The following is a 22,491-nucleotide window of genomic DNA, read 5'->3' on the forward strand; positions in this document are numbered from 1 at the left end:
ATATATTCTTTATTACGTGACATATCACGTAGCCACGTGAGACTCCTCATGACGCGTCGCATACCCGTGACGTATCGACTCTGCAGCGCAAACAAAACCCCTAACGTAAGCAATATATATTTTACGTAAGTAATATATATTTTTTTAACCTTAATTAGACTAAATCCACACGTGCACATATCTTGAGGCCTTGCAAAGGCACATCAAACAAACAGTCCCTACAATTTTGCCAAGTTTGGTAGAAATCTATTCCCTTAAATTTTATTTTACTGTTTCTCTTGGTTTTCCCCTTGTTACGCTTACCGGAACGCTACCCGGTACGCGAACCGGACTCTCCAAAAACACAAGATGGCGGACTCCCGTTACGCTGCTGGTTAGCTGCCCGGTTAGCTGCCCGGTTCGCGTACCGGGCAGCGCCTCTATGGCGAAAAATCGCAAAACATGGTTTGTTTTTTTTTGCCCCGCGGGGCACTTTAATAGCCCCCTCATCAATCCTGGGGGGTCAGGAGGGGTCTACCTTACCCCCCTTCCTTCATTTACACTTTTTTTTTTCCACCTCTTGTCTCTCGATCCTACCAAGAGACAAGATGGCGGCCGCTCCGGACTGTTTACAATGTTGACAGCCAATCAGCTTCTCCTCAGACTCCCGTTACGCTGCCGGTTAGCTGCCCGGTTAGCTGCCCGGTTCGCGAACCGGGCAGCGCCTCTATGGCGCAAAATCTCAAAAAAATTAATTTTTTTATTTTTTGCCCCGCGGGGCACTTTAATATCCCCCTCATCAATCCTAGGGGGTCAGGAGGGGTCTACCTTGCCCCCTTTCCTTCATTTCCCCCTTCGTTTTTCACCACCTCTTGTCTCTCGATCCTACCGAGAGACAACATGGCAGCCGCTCCGGACTGTTTAGAATGTTGACAGACACCGGAGAGCCAATCAACTTCGCTTCGCGAAGTTCCGTTACGCGTCCGGTACGCGAACCGGGGCGCTAACCGGGACGCTGTCACAGATACATCTGTTTTTTAAAACGTTAATTTCTCAAAATCCACTGGAGCACATATTTTAAGACATAGCAAAGGCACGTCAGGCAAACCATATCTACAATTTTGCCAAGTTTCGTGTAAATCCATTCAGCCGTTCGAGCTAAAAGTGATTCTAACCGCCCTATGGAAAAATGAATGGGAAAAACGCGTTTTGGGACCCCCCCTTTTTTCTCGGCCCCTCCCTTGACGAAACCCCCCCAAATTTTCATGGGCTGCTCAGAATCAAAATGTGCCATTTTCCTGAAAATTTCAGCCAATTCCGTCCACAAACGCCAAAGTTATTCAACATAGAAATTCCAAAAATCCCATAGGAAAAAAATCCTAACTATATATACCTACTGGCGACCGCCAGTAGGTAATATATATATACACACACACATACATACATACATACATACATACAGGGACACTGGTGTGCAACAAAGACTCAACCACTAAACAAGTATTTATACACACTGATGCAATCAGAAGTACCAGGGAGGATGACCACCCCCCTCCCATGACCTACAACACACAAGAACTTAACGCTCCAGTAAAAAAAAAAGGTGGCAACGCTTACAGAATTGAGTGCTTGGATACAACGTCCTTAAAAGCTGGAAGAAATACAAGGTGAAAAGTATTGTTGTTCACAAATGAAAGTGGACAGTCATCTTAGCCACAATTAAAAATTGATACAATCGCACACCAAGTTAGTCTTGACGGTCCAGCTTTGACCGGATTCATGGCATATTTGAAAAGCTTTCGATCATTTGTTTATTGGGTCTAATTCTCTTTTCTAGCCCTCTTCCTTACTAAGTTGTGTATATTAGTTGATCTTTCAGTAAGTGGAAGAAAATGTGAAAATTATTTGGAGGATATTTTAATGTTCATGGTGTTCTTTAAAGTGGCATATTGCATTTTCATATGTTTACGCGATTTGCAGAACCAAAAAAAGTTACAACAATCAAAGTGTTTAAGAATTAAAGAATGCAAACAGCGTATACAAGTGTACCGTTTTTATTCGAAAAATAAGTATATTACATTTAATATCTTTGTAAATAGCATGGACTTTCAATTCGCCACATTACAATTCACTGCAAATCTATAATATTGAACATACCTTGTTTTTTTTCATTTCAGGCTTTACTGTGTGTTCATGATACTGTAGCGCAAAAGAATTATGATCCTGTGCTACCCCCTATGCCTGAAGATATTGACGATGATGAGGATTCTGTGAAAATTATCAGGCTTGTAAAGAACAGAGAGCCGCTGGTAAGATTTGTTCTATTTGAATAGGAAATGAATTGTCTTTTTTTATTTTTATCCCCACCCCCACAGAGTTTTTTTATAGCAGGAACTTGGTATCGCATATCAGCACGATTTACATGAACACCAGTTACGTTACACAAGGACACATTCTTTTTTGTTAGGCACTGGGAGATTAAGTGATTTGCCCAGAATTACAGGATGTTTAGTGTCATTGCTGAGACTCGAACCTGGTTCCACAGATCTGAGATAGACTGCTCAAGCCGTTAGGCTACATCCTCTCCCCTCTGTATCCTCTCCTTTGAGCTTTAAAATGCAAAACCTTTCAATATATAAATCCCGGAGTCATACAACTAAACTAGACTATGCCTCTGCTTGTAGGGAAACTGAGGAATATATATATATTTATATATATATATATATATATATATATATATATATATATATATATATATATATCCATTTAGTGCACTCACATACCTGCGCAGGCATCTGTTGCCTTCTACATGTGTGGTTAATTTTTCTCCCTTGTCAGGTGTGTATTCATGTTTAGACAGAGGCTAGGGAAATAAAAGCATGCAGTTGGTTAGTGTGCCTCAGTTGCTGCAGATGCAAAATAATTGTTCAATAGTGCTGTAACCAAGTAACAATGGAGGCAAATAAGTACTTAGACAGTAATACTAGTTGTTTCAGAAATCGTCCCATTATTCTAATCCATCTCTCTACCCCCTACCCCCACCCCCCCAAAACCCCTCCTCCACAAGTAAGCTACGCACATGAAACCCACGCAATTCTCTCGAAAAGGATTAGTGTTAGTTAAGAAAAGAATAGACCAGGAGAAGGTGGGCCAGACTCAGACAGACCATTGTATTAAGTAGTCAAGAGAACTCCTTTTAGGAAATGGATCAAACAAATGGGAGGAGAGGTTCACATGCAATCCCTAGCTCCTCCAGTGGGGCCAGAGAAGAAATGAAAAGTAAGATGAAACCCTGAAAACGATAATCAGGGTCATCACCCAGGAATCAAGTACTCAAAATTTGATCCTTAGGAACACGAAATGTAGAGTGTGTATGTGTAGTACACTAGAACACAGCCAAGGACAATTCAAAACAATACTAGCACAGCTCACTTCTCGACAATGCAGACGTCTCGAAGGAGCCCCATCAAATCTGAATTTTGAAGCAAATTAAGTGAAAGACATTCTGATAATGAGGATGGCTCAGTAAGTTATTACATTGTGGCTTACTTTGGCTTGGATTTTACAAGGAAGGTACATAAAACTGTACTGCAGGCAATCAGTCCAAAAATGAAAATTCTAATATTTGAAATTGCAGACCTATTAAAGGTAAGTCAGTAACAAATGCAACTAAAGGAGGAGATTATAATTATCATGCGGATGATATACCCCTCTTACCCTACAGAGAAAGGAGAAACAGGAACTACAACTATTTCTGAATCCGATGTTGAGAAAATTATAGGAAAAATGTCCCCAAAGCAATAGTCGTTAAATAAAGGAAAATGTCATGGTCTAGCATTTGGATTGCATGCATATCAATTCCCATATTTAAAATAAATAGGTTATTTTATGAATACGAGAAGAAAGCTTGTTTTCAAATTGAGATCCGTCCTCCGTTAAGGACTAGAAAGAAGGGCGATTGATAAGGGACTGATATGGCAAGATCACATTTGACAGATGGTGGATGAGTGAACTTGTTTGTCTGAAGGTACATGAATGAAAGCATGAATGAATGATGATTTGTATAGTGCACAGCCACTCCAGGAACTTCCCGGTGCTTAAATATCAGTATCGAAGATCGATCACTAGCGCAGAGCTAGCCAAAGTCAGCGGTCTGGCAGCATTGCTGCTTATGAAAGGGGCCTTACAATAGGTGGATATTAGCAACGGTTGTCTCTTCCATTTAGTGGGGGGGCACAATCATTTTATGTTAGCTAAAAACGCATTATTCCTGCACATGGCATTTTTAGTATTTGTTGAATTCCTACTATGAAATATTATCACTAGGCCTATCAGTACTATAACTAACCTATACAGTGTCTGCACAAGTGCTACCCTTGCCACACCATGCTGTGTCAGGCAGTTCCTCTGATTGTGGCATTGCATTCCTAGAAATTTTGATACATATTGGCAAAATATCTCTCTCGCCGTGCCCCTATCTTATTCCGGTTTGTAATATTAGTCCTTGTACTGCTCCATGAACAAACAAATCTGCGCTTACTCTCACTTCTCTTTTTCATTGGATGCATTCTGATTTCAGTGCAAAACAGTAATATCAAAAATGTAGCACTTTACAAGTTCAGGGTTCGCTACTTCTGTTTGGCAGCTGCAGGTTCTTAAATGTATGTGAATTGGAATGCCCTTCTTCAGTAGTTGAGAAATGGTGGCTGCTTGTTTGCTTCCTCATAACTCTACTTTGAAAAGTTGTTATCCTGTTTATAGATTCCTCAGCACATGCCACTGATCCGGCGCACTTTTCTGTACCTTAGTATTCTACTGTAATGATCTAATAAGTTGTGTAACTGGTGGTATAGGCCTTTGACTGACTACAAGCGTATAAAATGAATTTGTATTAGCATATCATTTCCATTACAGTGAAAACACTTTTGCTCCACAAAAAATGACAGAGGATGGTTTCCAAACCATGAAGGTTTATTCATAAATTTCAAACAAGTTAAAATCTATCAGTGAATCAATGTATCAAATAAGCATATATATCCTTTTGATTATGCCTTCTGAATGTATATATTATAAAGAAGAAAATGCTAAATATAGCAAGATACAATGCACAGAGCAGGAAATAGATTGGTTCCATAAAGGAAATTCCCTAAGCTAAATAAGGCATTGAAAGTGACAAGGGGACAGTAAGAGGAAGGTGCCGGCATCAGATAAACCAAGTTAAGCTTCAGAGGACTGGTAATGGATGTTCAAGCATAAAACTCAACACCACGGTTAGGGGAAATCCACAATGATCGGGTAAGGTCTCCCATTAGCAAAGTCAGGACAGGATCTGCTAAACTATTCTGAGAAACACACAATGAATATGAAGAGGAAGGTTCTGGAACTTCTCTGCACCAACTCCTTCTGGATAAACCAATCAGGGTACACCGTCTCCTGGGAGCAGGTCATCTCCTTAAGTTCCCATCACAGAACAAAGAAGCTCACAGCTGCAAAGCTTTGGAAAGTAGCAACAATCTGCTCTGCTTACTACAGGATGCTCTCTCTCATATCCGCGCACTGCACATCCATGACCAAGTTGCAATTAAGGCTCCCTAATGTAACAGTTTCTCAGCATAAACAAAAGGTTATTCTAGCTAACAAGCAGTTATAAAGCACCTGCAGGGAAAAGTATATGTGAAATGTATAGTGCATTTTACAAAGAGACAATTTGAGTGGCTTGGGCCTAGTAACAGTTAGGCCAACATTAAGAGAAAAAATTACAGTCAAGTAATACAGTTAACGTAAGCAAAGAACTTGTTTATAGTTGTAATATATAAATGTGGCTTCTACTACATGTAAATATAGTCATTTGCTAACACTCTGATTATTACGTTGCACCCCGATGTGCTTCCATGCTAAACCTCACCATTCAGGGTCAGTAGTCTCCTCGGGACCTTCTCCTGAAAATCGGGGTCAGTGAGCTCCACATAAACATCTCCTTAAAATCAGTGTGTAGTAACTCAAGGTCATTCAGCTAACCCTTTGAGCAATTCTGCCTCCTATTCATAGCAAAGCGATTCTTATTAAAATATACCACATGCCAGTGAGTTTACTTAATAAAATGGAGGGGGATGGGGGGGCGTGACTCACAACAGTTGTCCAGAATTGCACTTAAGATTTGGCATTGCGCTCGACGCCATTAAGTAATCGGCAGTTCAGGGATATTTGCCTACATTTTTCTCCCTGCTGCCCCTCATCCCACTTGTGATTAGAATAAGTGGCAAACACATATGATCCTGTCTAATTGCACCAACTTGGGTGAGACAGAACAGCTTCTCTATTCTTCTCAATATAGCCTTTCAATCCCATGAGAAGATTCTGCCACGTCCAAACCTGCTAATGCCACATGAAGAGTAGCTTCTGCATCCAGATCTTAGAATTTGGCGATTTGCTACTCTCAGATGAGGGATTGCAAATCTTGAAAGAAGCTAAGAAACCTGAAACACAAGTATTTTACAGGACTAAACGGCAGAGATTTGTCCATTACTGTAATGGTTTAAGCATAAATCCATTAAAATTTAGCAGCTGTTGTGTCACATCTAAAGAAAAGGTGCTGTCAAACTATTTCTAAAATACCAGTCATTGAGAAATTTATGGAAGGGTTAAAAAGTTTGGACATCCATCGGAGGAAGTGGAGGTGAACGGGAAGGTAAGAATGAGATGGAGACAGCATGGGCCTAGCCTTAGCCTACATACCAGCCAAACCATTACAGAAAGAGATTACTGCCCTCCTAGAGCAACCCCAAGGTATGTAATCACTATCTTCACTTTTAAAATTACCCCAGTGTCCACAGGTGGCCTTTTAGGAGTTGGAACAGTAAGGCCATTTTCCCTGCTCTAGTTTTCATCTCCATAATTGCATCTGAAAGACCAGTGGGCAATCAACTGATGCATTTCCTAATGATAATGTGCACTTACGGAGAGGCTGTCACACAGCAGTTCATGGACAAGGCCAGGAACTCAAGCATATCTGCCTCTGTAGACCCTTCAATGAAATATGAACGAGCATGTCCCAAAGGGTCACTCAAATAATACCCCTAGAACTCCAGCACAAAAGTGATTTGGTCACCTTCCCCTGCCATTTCCCATGGGGGTTTTAGCATCTTCGGATTTACTACCCAAGATGTACCCCTAAGCAAGACTTCTCTTCGTTAATTAGCTGAACCTGCAGGGGTTACAGCAAATGCCAGAATTCTACCACCTCATAGCAGTTTTTATTATTATTATTATTATGAAACTTATAGTGCGCTCCGCTACCCCCAAAGGATTTCCCGGCGCAGGGCAAGAGTAGAGGATGATACAGAGGGAACAGTAGCAGAGTAAAAGAAAGCAAAAAGAAAAAACAGGTTTTTAGTCCTTTATGAAAAGCTAGGTGAGAATCTGAGTCTTTCAAGGCAACAGGCAGAGTGTTCCATAGTGTTTGCCCTAAATAGGAAAAGGACCGACCTTTCACATGCGGCATTTGGATTTTTGGTATTGTGAACCGAATCTGTGAAGTGGATGTCAGGGGTCGGGAAGGATGGTAGATATGGACTAAGTCTCGGAGGTTTTTAGGAGCAGATCCAGTTTTAATTCTGAACATATAGCAGGGGGTTCTGAACGTAATATGGTTAGAAACCGTCAGACAGTGCAGGTCATGGAGAATGCTGGAAACTTCGGAAGGCGATAGGAGTCTGGCGGCAGCATTCTGCACGAGTTTGTCTTTGGATAGTGGCATTATCAGCACCCAGGTATAAAACATTGCCATAGTCTAGGCGAGATATGACGAGGGTTAGGATCACTCTCTGAGCTGAAAAAGGGATCAGCCATAAGATCGTTTTAGCCATTTAAGCACAACAAAGCAGGTGGAAGATACCTTGGCCACTTGTTTCATGGATAAAGCCTCATCCAGGTTGACACCAAGGTTTTTAACACTGTTAGAAACAGCGAGGGTCGCAGAGTTCAGCGGGCCAGTGCTGCTGCCCTCAGAGATCAGGTCTTTTACCTAAAATCATGATTTCGGTTTTGGCCCCATTCAGCTTAAGCAAATTGTGCTGCAACCAGTAAAAGATATTGCTAAACCTGCGCTAAGGTCAGATGGCCCGTAACCTTTCACCGGTGAAAGCGAGAACAGGATCTGGGCGTCATCTGCATAGGATAAAAGAGATAACCCATCTTCAACCACCTCCTCTACAGGACGAATGTAAATGTTGAACAATAACGGTCTCAATACTGAGCCCTGTGGAACTCCACAGGGTGAAGCGTGAGAATTAAACCTGGCTGAGGAGAAGACCTGGAAGGTTCAGTCCTTAAGAAAGGAGTAGAACCACTTCACGGCCATTCCCTCAACACCTAGTGTCCGCAATTCCTACAAGAGAATTTGGTGGGACACTGTCAAATGCAGCGCTGAGATCTAAGAGGATGAGAGCCACAGTGTCAATCTCGTCCAAGCGGTGCCTTAGTGTCTGTCACCCCCAGAAGGATGGATTCAATGGAAAAGCCCTCCCTGAACCCAGACTAAGAGGAATGAAAAAAATTCTGGGTCTCCACGAAGGATGACAGTTGGACATTAATATGCTTCTCCAGAACTTTAGAAAAGATGGGAAGCAGAGAAATAGGATGGAAATTCGAGTGGTTGGAAGAATCCAGATTCGCTTCTTTAGAAGGGGAAGGACCATAGTGTGTTTCCATCTTTGGGGACTATCCCTTCCTTCAGAGAGGTGTCAAGGAGATCAATGAACATGGGTAGTAAGGAGGGGTCCAGCTAATGCCACCAATAGGGAGGGAGGGAGTTAAGAGGAGAGTCTGATTTGATGGTATGAAGGATGTAGTTGAAAGACACAGTACCCAAAGGGGCCCCAAGTGTCCAGATGTGGTGAAGGGGCGCCTGCAGAGATAGAACCGGGGTTCAGCCTCGTGTTGAACAGGTCATTCAGGTCCAGTTTAGCTCCTTGTGAGCCATTACTCACCAGCAGGGAGTGATGTTAACAACTTTGTTGATAAAAAAGAGGGCAAGCTCCTCACATTTATTGTGGAAGAGAACTGGGGAGGGCGTCAACTGTCCAGTGTCAGAGAGTTGCTTTACCACCTTAAAGAGAGTTTTGACATAGTTTTGGGCCTTCAAAATCTTTTGAGAGTAGAACTTGATCCGGGCCAAACTACAGAGACTGTGGTAAGCTTTTAAAGCATTTTTATAAGAGGTTTTGGCATCTTTGGTATAGGATTTCCTCCAATGCATTCCTAAGACCTTACATAGATTTTTCTCATGCCTTAGCATATCGTTAAACCAAAGCGAGGGGGGCAGCACGCACCTCGAATGTTTAGCTTAGAGATGGAGACACTTTTCCTCTGCTTTCATAAGCCAGTTATGGACAAGTTCCTGATCTGTGATGGAAAAAGGATTGAGGCCAGGTCAAGAATCACAGAGTAATTTATTAAGAGTTGGAACGTTTATTTTAGACCAGTTTGTGCATTCTGAGGTTGTATAGGTCAGAGAAAGAGGGGAGGCAGTTTTCAGGGTAAAAAGCACTACAAAATGATTGGACCAAGTTAGTGGGCAAAGGGGGGCATGTTTTAGGTCCGATAGATTTGAGAAAAGTGGGGGTGAGGAATGGCAGCCTAACAATAACCAGAGGAACTCCTGGTTAGGCTCAAGTCAATGTTGAGAGGGGCCCATTGCAGGGCCGACCAATGGAATGCGGTTGTCCGGCAGCAGATATTACTGCCCACACGGCTAAATCACACACTGAGAAACCCACTCTTAAGACGGCTAATCCAAATCCAATCTGCCTCGGCACTCTAATCAGTGTGTCTGCACTTGCCCACGATCGGCCCCGCAATTAAGATGATGGGCCCCTCTCAACATTGACTTGAGCCTAACCATGAGTTCCTCTGGATATTGTTAGGCTGCCATTCCTCGCCCCCACCCCAGTCCTGATGAAGATCTGCTTTGACCATTAACCATTGCGCACATAGGGTTGAAACGTCGACGATACCTCCCGGTCCAGTACAAGGCCCCGCTTGCAAGAATATTGAAAGTGAATTGGGCAGCAGGGTCATTGTGTATCTGTTTACTCTGGCATCTTCCATACCTGTATATATGTAATTTTAACCATGTACATATCACACATTTGTTGAGTTACTAAGCACAAGATGTCACTTTATCACAATTCACCTTGATTCTCACCCCTTTGGCAGCTGTGTATATAAATGATTTAATTTATATAAAATACCGTAATACCCAGAAATTCTCTTTTGTGTTTATTGTGTGTTCCTTGCAAAACGCTTCCACATCCAACAGGTGCATAAAATGACTTGTCTTTAAATTGAATTGCATTTATAAGAAATATTGTCACTCCATTGTTTATTAAATACATTGTCAGATGGCCGTCTTAGTTGGTGGTGGGTAGGTTAGCAATAAGATCTCTGGGTTGGTGTGCGAAGTTGTTTTAGATGTTTGCGGTTTTGCTTTTGAAGAAGTTGGTTAGGTTGTTGTAGAGTTGTTGAGAGGCAGCAATGTTGTTGACAGTGGCTTAGGGCGAGGTGAAATCAAGATCTGCTTGCAGCTGTCAAATGTTCCCTCGATGTGACACACTAGTGCTTTTCTTGGTGTCAATAATTATTTGCTGGTAATAGCTTGTAAGTGCAGCCTTGTAGGTAGTTTCATCAGTGTAATTGTGTTAGGCTCTTTTTCCTTTATATCTGTTTACAATGTTGTTTGGTGTTTTGGAGGTATTTTGTTACCAACCCGCCTGTTTGTGTGATCTACAATGCTTTTTGAGTTTGATGAGTGTGAGGGAGTCCATGTAGTTTCCTGATCAAGTTGTTGATGACTTGTAGAGGTTGTTTGTGGGGTTAGGCTGATAAGTGCTGAGCCAGTCTACGTCAGTGATTTCACCCCAGCTGCGACTTGGAGTGTGCTAAACCTGGCAGGGGTGTTGATTTGAGGTGTGTTGATTTGGAAGTGGATGATGGAGTGGTCGGTCCATGTGAGCTGTGTGGTGGAGTTGTATTAATGTGATTACTTGTGGTGAAGATATGGTCTAGTGTCTCCTGTGGTGTATGTTGGTTCTGTGATTAGCTGAGTGAGTCTGATGTTGTTCAATCTTTTGAGCACTTAAACTTATAATTTTATATTTCCTTTCCACTGCTAGATAGCAGTGGGGCGACGCTCCTCCACCATACGGGAGGAGCCACCACTGCCTCCAAGACCACCTTCCATTGTGTTACCCAAGGGGCGCTGTGATATTATGGTGCCTTCGGGTAAGCTCAAATTAGTAAGTGCTTTTCACAAGTGCAGATCACACAACCTCATTGATTCCTCCACTTCCCTACCCCATTACACAGCACACTGTTCCGTCAGAGAAACCCAGACTGGCCCTGAGCCACCAACTCCTCACCTCCAGTCATAGAAAATCAGGTTCCCAGAATAGCATCCCTCCCGTTTTTTTTCAGCTAGCCAATTCGGCTATCCAGAAAACGCGTACATTGTCTTAATGATTAGCCCTCAGAACTTTGTTTTACTTTAGTTGGACTCTGCTTTTGTAGATTTATTGCATCCAGCATATCATGCAGCCAACATAATCTGCATGGACAGAACCAACTATGAAAATACGAAGGTATGCATGACTAGTTTACTGTTCCGCAAGGTTGATGCCAAGAGTTCATTTTGCGTTGATATCGTACCTGGGATCACCAGACTATGTCTGGCTGAAGGTTATAGCTAGTGTAAGCAGGCTTAAACTACAATGTGTATTGATGCTAAAGAAAAGGGAGTAGAGATGGAGGGACTGTTCCGTGGAGGGGCAGCCAGAGAAAAAATTGCTGAATATGGTGTCCTGCGGGCATTGGGCCAGCATGCAGGGGCAGATTGCTGTCCATCTGAAAGAATGTGTTAATTATGAGATCCAAAAAGCCAAATGCTCCCACTGTTTTTATATTAACTGAGACATATTCGATTCCACTCATGCGCCACAAACAGAGTTTGTTATTCAACCCTAAGGATGGCCTCTGGAAGCCTCACTAAAAAGCACAAAAAGGCTTACCAGTACAAGACCGGCTTAAAGTGGGACATTTTCTCGTGGAGGGGTCTGTTCCTTTGGAAACTGGTTGACACCACGCTGCGTTTGCATTTCTTAGGCCTAAGAGAGTCCGAGGCGGTCCAATCTAGTGTCCCCAGTGGTAGCTTTCTGGCAGTTGTTTGGGTCTTTGCCCAGCCTTCCTAAATACCACAGTATCCAGTTATGTGGATGAAAAACGTAGCATTTGCGGCACTCCAGGTTTCAGCACCGTTTTCACTGCTTATTATATGTACTGATCTTTGTTCCTTTACCGTGAACGGTCCCTCATTTACACTTGCACATCCCCCTGTCTTAAAGTTCAGACTGCAGATGGCTGTAATAGACCCACATCACGAAAAGAAACCCATTGAAATACTTGGAAACCTAAAAAGAGTGACCATGTAGTCCATAAAAGGGTTTGTAAATCTCAGTAGTTAGATTGCTCTACTTTGCTTGCAAACGCAGTATGCAACACCAGGTAATTTGGCATATTTAAGTAGAAATAATTGATATTTACTACACTCGTTAAATACTAAAACCCGAGGGTATTGTATTTACCAAATGCCGTAATTACTTATTATTTTTTAAGGCGAAAATGGAGAATCTCATGTTAATTTGTTGTTCGCGTGCTAAATTCCACATGAATTTCACATTTACTTGAGTTTTCCTGCACATTTCAACCTGCTAGATTTTGGCAGATTTGGCCTGAAGACATTTTTCAGGGGAAAATTGCATGGTTGCGGTGTTTACGACAAAACTGGACATTCTGTTCATTTTCTCCCAACTCGGAATAAGGGTCTATAAGGACAATCACAGCTTTAAGCTTCTTCGAGCTTCTGTTTTTCTGGAAAACTCATTGCAAGCATTTCACGTATCCCTGCCATTTAAAACTCTGCTAAAAATGTGTGCAATCTCTGTAAGAGGGTTGTAGTGAGTGATTTCTACTGGAATTTGCTCTGTTTGAAACGATATCGCGCTTGAACTTTTCACAAACATGAGTAATAGGTTTTTATATGCTAAGTACTTATTAGTGGAAAGTGGTGTTGCACAATTTAAGTTAAAAAGAAAGAACAAAGTACATGGAAGTCAAGTTAAGTTTTCCTTTAGCCTGTGCAGTGATACTTTAAGCATAAGTACACAGGACGTAATAACGGTATTTCCTAGAAATCAGTCGTGCGTTGGTTATACATGGTTTATAGTGTATACAATTTCTCCAGAAGGTCAGCAAAAAGTGTGTGAGGACATTTGTCGATGGCTGTAATTTTTAAGCAAGGAAAAACTGTAATACATGTGCCTTAAACAGTACTACCTTGTTCAAAGGCAGGTACCAGATCTCTACCCTAATTCTTGGCGGGCTTGCGGTGTCGGTCAACACAACATGAGCTTCATTATTGACTTAGTCTTGGCCCCATGGGAATAATTAAAGGTTTGTCCAAATAGTAGGGTTTTTCTTGGCATTCACAATTTAGCAGTTTTTAGACCAATATTTAAATCAGACACACTTAGTGCGCATATTTTTCTGTAAATCCTGCACGTTCGTCCTGGACATTAAAGGCATGAAACATTAACGTATGTTTGTCATGAGGCAAACCTGTATCCTGTTCCAGTTTGGATAATTCTGAGGGTGAATATTTACTGTAGCAAAACAAAGACTGGATCAGATTTTTATGTTAAGGAAAACAGGCCCAGTGTTGGTGTAGTTGAATTCAATTCAGAAGATGTGAGCATGTTTCTAAAGTTACCTGGAGATGTTTTCTTTGATCTGATTAATGAAATAGCATGCAGTTTATTCAGATGGTTGCACATTGAAATTTTGAATGAAAGTCATCGGTCGCAAAGCAAGGTTGCCTTGCACCCCAATGAAAGCATGGGAAAGAAGCCGGTCAGTCCCCGGACCACTTAGCGACCCCAAATGCGTAGGTTCTTGGTTTGGTTTCAAGAATGGTTAGTGGTTCTGTTTTTCTTTATACCCTTTTTTAGCTTTTAATGTAAGTTTTAGGATTTCGCGAGTATGAAAGCCTATTTGACACTTAGAATTGGTGAAAAGCTGGAAAAGATTTAGAGGAATGTTGACAGGAAGTTTTATGGTTTGTCCCCAAAGACTACTTCAATTACATACATATATTTTGAAGTGCACCATTGCCCAGTGGTATTAAATATTGGGGACAAAGGGGAAGATTTTCAGTCTTTTGCAGAAAATTAAGTGATTGAAAGTAAGTCAAAGATCTACAGTTTAACCATTCATAGAGGGGATTCTCTTTGGGAACAAGATAGCATGCTTCATCTGTAGAGGTGGACTTAAGAATTTTCAGTAAGGCGGAAAAAGTGTAAGTGAATGAAGTAGCTCGTGGCTGGAAGTAACATGTTAGATGTACTGCAAAGAGCCTCGTGAACAAGAGGCACAGATAAAAATCTTAAAAACTCTTGCTGCTTAATCTTGATTTCTCCATGACCTTATTGTAATTCTGTTCTTTCACTCGATCAATGTCCACCCATCCCAATATGACACTGATTCTTTACCTAGTAATAGTCGTAGTGCTGAAAATATAACCCTGTTACAGCTGCACAGACCTCTCTACTTGCCATCCTGTTGATGACTTTTTTTTCCTTTAGCCCACTCACTTCAAATGAGTTGGTGCTTTTGTTGCCTATACGACCAATTGATTTAATTACCTTGGTTTGAAGTATGCATGTAATGCAGGTACCTAGTTTAGGGCTCTTGTAAAAGGCTGAGGTGGGGGATGAAAAGGATGAACAATCCTCACATCCATAAATTCTGTTCTGCATTAAGGAGAAAGCCAGGTTTGCAAACTCCGCCTACTAGCTTAGTGATTTTTCAGGTTTTAAGGTATGAGGGCAGAATATGCGAGCTGCCTGGACAGAGAATGTTGTGTCTCCAGTTGTCATTCAGGAATTCCTATAGACTGCTAGATGAGGCAGTTGCACAAATCTAAACAATCTGTAATGATCGAGCAGCACTACAAACCACAAAATCATGGGACCAGAATGTATTATGCAAACAAGAAAACTTGAAAGGAGCGGGAGGCTCTGCAGAGGTCATGTGTCATCAGTACTGGGAATTCCTTGCCCTGATGTCAGTTGGCTTAGGTGTTGCTTGGAAAAGTTACTTTGTCCGTTCCTTCAGGAATAAGAGGGGTAAATTCTGTTGGCCATGCATGACGATCAAGTTCCAGGTCCTTGATGCATAGCACGGAGAGACCTTTTTTTTTTTGTTTTTTAAACTACTTCTAGACCAACACTCGTTTGTTAACCTTTTTTTAGATCGATTTTAGAAATTTTGACGGTGCATATGTTGCTTAAACCGCTGGGATCATAACCCCGCTTTCCGGTTATAGTGGTGTGCTGGAATTCACTACTTTGAAGATGGCGCAGTAGACCGGCAGAGGTAGCCAGTGGAGTTCTCAAAGGTTATATTGATCCTATCAAACTTTAATTTCTCCATTACTTGGGCCACGGCGTTGCGGATGCTCTTCAATAGGGATAGATTGTTTTCTGTCTGAATGGGAATTACCTGCATACAAATGTCCGAATCAAAGCCTGCGTGGATGTTCTAAAGTTTGAGTCCGATACGTCTTAAGTTTGTAGAGTGGAAAATATTGCTGGTAAGGGGTTTGCTTCTTCATGTGGGTTTTGAATTAAATGCAGGTAATGCTGCACGTTATAGTGATGCATTCAGACGTAGAGGAGCTCACGTGGATTAACAGTAATCCGTTGACTGGTTGGAGTAAAAACCCTTCCATTGCAATTCCATTAAAGTGTTGAGCAGTGCTTCATAGTCGATGGAAAATGCTGCTAAGAGGCCACAAAGTATGGGGAGTCTGAAGTCACCATTGTAATTCGCATGGTGTGTCTTTTTGAATAATTGGAGCTTCTGAGCGGCGGTGTGCCTCTAACTAAGAATGATAGACTTGAAGGAGGGCACTGTCCTTGATATCATCATGTGGCTGTATGTTAATAGCCTTTTGATGATCTTTCATTTGAAATTGTAGGCGGTGATGGTTTGGTAATTAGTGGGATCATCTGGGTCCCCAGTTGAATTGAGAGAGCAGGCATTTTATACCTGTGTCTATGTCCGTGGAGACTGCAGAAGTTGTCAAGTAGAGCATTGATATAGAAGTAAATTAAATGACTGGAAATGTTGACTATTTTGCATAGGCTGTCCTTGATTGGGTCGGAATGGAGCAGGTAGCTGGTGATGACTACAAGATTGGTCCAGTTCATGTGTGGCAGGCAGTTTTGTAAGTGAATTGAACAGATGAAGTCCATAGTTTAGGCCATGGTTTGTGTCAGAAGTGTGGCACACTATTCCCTAATGCTGTTCTCCGGTGTATCCAGGAGGACTGCTGTCATGGTTCTGGTTTTTGCCTCTGCTTGGAGTTTTAAACCACTGAGGAAGTAGTTGGTTGATGAAGTTGGGTAGTTCCAAAATGAGGTAGAGGTTATTGAGAATTTTATAGATAAGATGGAAGGGGATTTTGTGGACTGCTCAGAGTGGGCAGTGCCAACAGAGAAGCTCAATGCACCTGAATGAAAACCGGTGCTGGGGCGTGCAGGACCATAATGTTCTGTGGATAACCACTTTATCCTTCTTTCCTATTTGAGCAATAAAAATACTGGATTATGTAATCAGGAGACACCAGGGTATTAACTATGTGTAGAAAAGGGTTTAACAAGGTTTCCTTGAAGAAAGTGGCATTGAGGTTGTGTGGTTCGATGGTATCTGCTGTATCCATTGTGAGAAGAACTGTGGCTCAAGCATTTGATGAGCATGTCACGCAAGGATTGTCACAGAGCTTGATATTTAAGAGTATGAGTGAGATGCTGATGATGCTTGTGTTAGCAGAGTGGGTGGGGGGACGGTGGCAGTAAATGCCTGCATATGAGATGGTGGGAATGATGCTAAGTGATATGAGAATGATGGGCACATCAGGGCTTTATCAGAGTTCAAATAGAGTACTGAGTGATGGTGAGGGTCTAGGGTATAAGTAGCAGAGGATCTTACTGTAAGCCTTTGGAGAAGATGTCTTTTTCTAGAACTGCAGTTAGTTATGGGCGTCTGAGCAAGAACACACTAGAGACGTTGTACAAAAAGAGGTGAAGGCGCCAGGTGTCAAGACACCGAGCCTCTCGGTGGTCGCCTATCGGTCGTGTGAAGGGCGCTTGTACCACCTCTGGAGAGGATGCCACTGTCTAGATGTGATCTTGCCTCTATGTTGCTCCACACTGGCAGAACACCCAGTCATTTACTTGATTGGCTGTTGAGTATGTGAAGGGGCTTGGGAAGTTACAAGAGCTCACCTGCGTGCTGTCACAGGGGAAGAGATGTAAAGACCAGGCTTTGTGTAGATGCAAAAAGATTTTATGTTTTGATTTTGGGGTTCGATTATTAATTTCCATAAAAGTGTAAATCTATAATCGTTAATTTGCTATTAGCATTGAGCTATACACTTCCTTTTATATGAGACCTTTTTATTTGCTATCAAAAGAAAAGTGTGTATTGTGAAAGCAGCAGGGAAGAATAGTAACGTTCTGTCGACAATTGATTTATATTTTACACATTAGAGGAAAAATGCGTTTTATTGAATTTTAATCCCATTATTAAATTTGCTTTTACTTTGTGAGTTTGCCAGAGTATATGGCCAGTACGTAATGAAAACCATTTGGTTGGAACTTTTTGACAAAAACATTCCCTGATAAAATACAGTTGTTTGCCACAACCTTTCTTGTTTCTACTTGATCCAAAAGCTCATAAGAAATCCTGCATTTCTTCTCTCGCATATGGCATTCCTGAGACAAAGTCATTGTGAAGAACCTTGCTTTTTATAAACCATTTTTATGTTAAGTTGGAGGTCTGTAGTCTTTTTTTTCTTTTATGTGGCTGCTATCCCTCATTTTCACTTGGTCATGTTCAAAATAACGAGCAAGTGGTTTGTCCCACAGTTGCAATAGTCTGGTCTATATTTTTTTTATCAAGCTTCTTTTTTGCTGTAGATATATTTGATTCTAACACCTTGATTTTTTGCTCAAATATGTTTGTCTGGAAATAAAGCAAGCTTTTAAATCTAGACAGTAGTCCCCTATTTGGTCACCAGGAGTGCTGTGACGTGCTATAAGGACCCTGAAGGCCAGGTACTAATCTTAACAGTGGGAGGTTGGTCTGAAACGGGAGAAGCATTGTCGCCCACCAGCTTGATGCTTTAGCCCTTCAGCTTTAGAAGCAAGAAGATCTACAAGACATTGTTGGGAGTCTAATTTGGAGAATCTTTGCAATGCTCCAATAAACCAGATTGATTAGCTCAAATTACTTTCCCAGAAACAGGTGGGCCACAAGTTGTCACCATACGTTGCTCGAGGTAATGCAAGTCATGTGCATGACTTGGTCATTTGATGGCACAATCCACAGAAAAAGCTAGGTGCAGAATGCTCTAACCGTTCTAACTGTAAAAGGTTTGGCAATTTCTGAATTCAACTTGTGATGCCTCGCCTGGGGTTGTGTAATTTAAGTGAGTAGCTCTGAATCAGCATCTGCTCTGAGACTGTCTGTTGTTGGAAAATTAACTTATTGAGAGCCCCTTGTTTTTCTACCCGAGGACCTCATTCTGTTGTGACTTCCGACAGCCCATGCTGCTCCTCAGATTATTTGCCTGATCTCAACAGGTCTTCTCTGTGTCCCTTGCGCTGTCAAAGGGACATTGATACTTCCTTTCCCTCTGAGGTCTCAATCATGCTTGAGCAACCTCTGATAGGTACAGAATATCCTTTAGAAACAACAAACCGCAGAAATGTGTCTGCCACTGTTTACCTCTGGGGCTCCTATGATATTGAGGGCTGAACATTCATGCTCCTTACTCTAATTTTGGGCTCGTGGACACCCGTCAACTCAAAAACAGTTCATGTTTGTAGAACTGTGGGTCATTGTGGTGGACTCGGTGAATTCTATTAAAATCTCAATGTATATGAACATTCCTTGTTGCCCTCAATGTTTCTCATGGAAGCTGAAATTGGGTGACTTTTCACCACTGTGCTTACCCCTTGGCTTCAGCCAATTAGGAATGGGATGGTGATCATGACCGTTGAGCATAGTTTGCGTATAGGGGTGACATTTTGACCCATCAGCCTTGTGTTTGTGTCTTTTACATATGATCAATTGACAGCTCAAGGCACACCTGGTACTTATCTCTCGTGAATTGACTTAACTCTGTTTGTACTTATTGACTGGTTGAAGGGAGATGAAATTTGCTAACTTGATGTTAATATATTGCGTAGACAAATTGTATTTAATATTTTTGTTTAGGCAACAGTAACTTCAGTGAACTTATGACAAAACGTTCAGGGCTTAACTGAAAATTACTTTGTTTATTTAACTTTTTGCATATTTATTCGCGGGGAGCATGTGGATGAGGACAGAAAACACATTGGCTCACTGGTTTAACTTTTTGTGTGTACGAAGTGGGATCCCAGGGCACAAACCCCAAATTTGGGACTGGTGATTTTCCAGATATACCCTTAGGAGCAAATATCTCCCTCCCTTCAGAGGTCCGAATCACTCCTTTGTTCACTGCTTTCAGAAAAAAAACTGTATTCAACAGTGTCACTGTTATGAGGCTCCTGCCCATCGAATTGATATAAATCCATAAATTTGCAGGATTTGTATTTGTTTCCCATTCCCCACGTAGTTCCATAATTGCTACTTGCTATGTTGTCTAGTGCAATAAAACTGTATTTCCTGCTTATTGTCTACCTGCTTATTGTTCAAACTTTGTAGGTCATACTGTTACCATTCTTGCCTGCAAATGGCTCGAAAGCCCTTTCAGGCTTGGTTTGCTTTAAATAAAACCATAAAATAAATAAGAGTAGGTCTTTTTTGGAAAGGGTACTAAGTAGTGCCTAATTTGAGCCGTTAGTTTCCGATGCTTGCTACTGGCACCCAATTCTCAATAGTTGTTTATTAATTCAATAAGCATTATAAATGTCTAATTCCCGCCACCCCAGCCATTCTTAAAGCTTTGGGGGCCTGGGACGGTCTGTATTGTTACACTTGGAGGAGTGTGATTCTTGGTCGTTGTGCTGGTACTGTTATTGGCAGTGCGTGCAGAGGCAATGGGTGGTGCCGGCTGCAGTGGCCTCCTGACGGCGGCCCTGGCACTTAGTATTTTATTATTTTTTAATTAGAAATTAAGCACTGGCACTGATCTTTATTGGCAATGGAACTAACAGGATGTACCTATGCATTGACTAGCTTTTGAGTTGCTAGTAGGTTATTATCGAAAGATGAAAGGTATCTTGAATGGGGTTACTCACTGGCAACCACAAAATAAACAAGATCCAGGTTCAGTCTGCAAGCCTTTTTGACGAACTTTGATGTATGCTTGATGCAGATATATTCTTGAAGCACTGCATCTAGTCAATGTTTTAATTAGTGATCTTGCAAAATATTAATCTGTAGAAGGAACATACATAAATCATGTTTTCCTGTGTACGTGCTCGACTGTAGATCATTGCCCCAATTCTGGACACTATAAATGCCCAAAGAATAGATCTTGGCATTCGATTGAGATCTTTTTTAGGGTAGGACACTGCTCCTTTAAAGTATGACGCAAGAAGGGATAAATGTGCCCTTAAAAGTTTGGAGACCATATTCAAGCCAACCTTTTTTTATTTACCTAAAGCATACAATGATGTGTAGTCATCTAGTTAAAATGTGTAATTTACCTAGTTTAATTGGTATCATGTTATCCTGAAGAGGCCACATTAATATGGTATTTCGCATTTAACGCAAGTTGAATTATCAAATACTTAATACACAGGTTCACCATCAGTGATGCCAAGCCAAGTTTATTTGTACTAGGTACCTTTTGTGTCTTGGCTCTTTTTTTGTGTGGGGGTGGGGGGTGGGTTGAATTGTCTCTCCTCCAAACTGTTCTCTTCTGCTATGCCAATTGGGCTGATCTCCACTGCTGGCTGCTGGCATTGCAGGACTGCCACCCACCGCTCTGTTAATTCCTGGCCTCTCCTATGGAGCAGCACGTGTAGCAGCATCATGTAGAACCTGGTTGGCAGCAATTGAGAGGGATCCTGACCTACCTGCCAGTTCACTACCCGACCCACCTTACAATTCACTACCCGACCCATGGGTGTTTAAGGAATTGTAGTGGACCCAGAGGCATTTCTTCATGAATCTGTAGATTTCGAGGTTAAATTAGGCTGTCAAATGCCTGTTTATTGTAGCATTTGCCAGCACTTTGTGGGTGGTTGTTGCTATTGCTTGGTGTTGATTTTATTTGGCTGAAATCTCTCCTCTATGTTAACACCTCCTGCAAGAGTGCTTTGGCTTATCCCCATGCCTCTGGCCTCCATGTATTTCTCATCCCTACCCCACCCCTCTCCACATTTGTGCACATTGAACACTTTTTTCCTGTGTACTCATCTCAGGTATAGAGTTATAAGGTTTGGGTGTGCAAACTTGAGAAATTTACTGTAGCGTAATTACGAGAAATGATTCTTGATTATACAAAATGCCTCTCAAACTCGAAAAATTACCGTAGCGGTCCATTAGAGTGGAAATGTGACTCAAAATTACATTTTTAGTTGATTTCCATTTGCTTAAATTCAAAACACAGATGCTTGTATTTCGATTTTTAGTTTTGTGCTAAAAAGTTACCTGAACCGTCTGCCGGGGTAAAGAATCTAGCTGAAATGTTTGTTGTCTGCCCACAAATGCAACTGAGTTCAACACACTGCTGTTCGCATTCGGATTTGTAATTATGCGCTCAAAAATAACTAACTTTCCACTCAGCTAAAAATAAAATACATCTGAAATACTGCACATTTTCAAAAATTCCCTGAACGGTACATCTTGCGTTAAAACGTCCTCCCAAAAGTACTAAGTGTAGTGTAATGGCATAAACGCGGTAGTTTCTTGTAAATTTCATTGTACTCAATTGCCAAAATTACCCCAGTTAATCCTGCGTAATTATCATTTTGCCCAGGCTTACTTGAAAGGCCTCTTCTTGTGGAGTCTTCGCAGTTTCTATTCTATTCTATGCGGAATTTGTTAAGCGCGCGGTCACCCAGGGGTTTCATGGCGCTGAAGAAAACAGATGGTAGATGGTAAGTGAGGGGCAGATGGTGTAGTGCTCTAACCGTACACTTGTTTGAATAGCCAGGTCTTCAATGCTCGCCTGAACTCTGTCAGCTTGGTGCAGCTCCGGATAGACAAGGGCAGTGAGTTCCAGGTTTTTGGGGCGAGGTATGCGAAGCTGGATCCGCCGAGTCGTTTCTTTTTGAAGGTCGGCACCGTGAGGAGGGACAGATGGGCAGAACGAAGCTCGCGGGTAGGTTCATGTTTGTTAATGAGTTGGTTGACGAACCTGGGGCTTTTTCCGTGAAGAGCCTTGAAAATTATGCAGCCTGT

General features: G+C 41.7%; 1 protein-coding gene across 2 annotated transcripts in view; it reads left to right on the forward strand.

Moving 5' to 3' along the window:
• Positions 1–22,491, forward strand: part of MPP7 (MAGUK p55 scaffold protein 7) — a 985,108-nt gene that overhangs the window by 637,640 nt on the left and 324,977 nt on the right. For both annotated transcript variants that reach the window (XM_086941601.1, XM_086941600.1), the window contains exon 7: positions 2,157–2,288. In XM_086941601.1, coding sequence (XP_086797727.1) covers positions 2,157–2,288 — 132 coding nt within the window. The remainder of the gene's footprint in view (positions 1–2,156; positions 2,289–22,491) is intronic.

Source organism: Lissotriton vulgaris, chromosome 10 (genome assembly GCF_964263255.1).
Source record: "Lissotriton vulgaris chromosome 10, aLisVul1.2, whole genome shotgun sequence".
Classification (NCBI taxonomy): Eukaryota; Metazoa; Chordata; class Amphibia; order Caudata; family Salamandridae; genus Lissotriton; species Lissotriton vulgaris.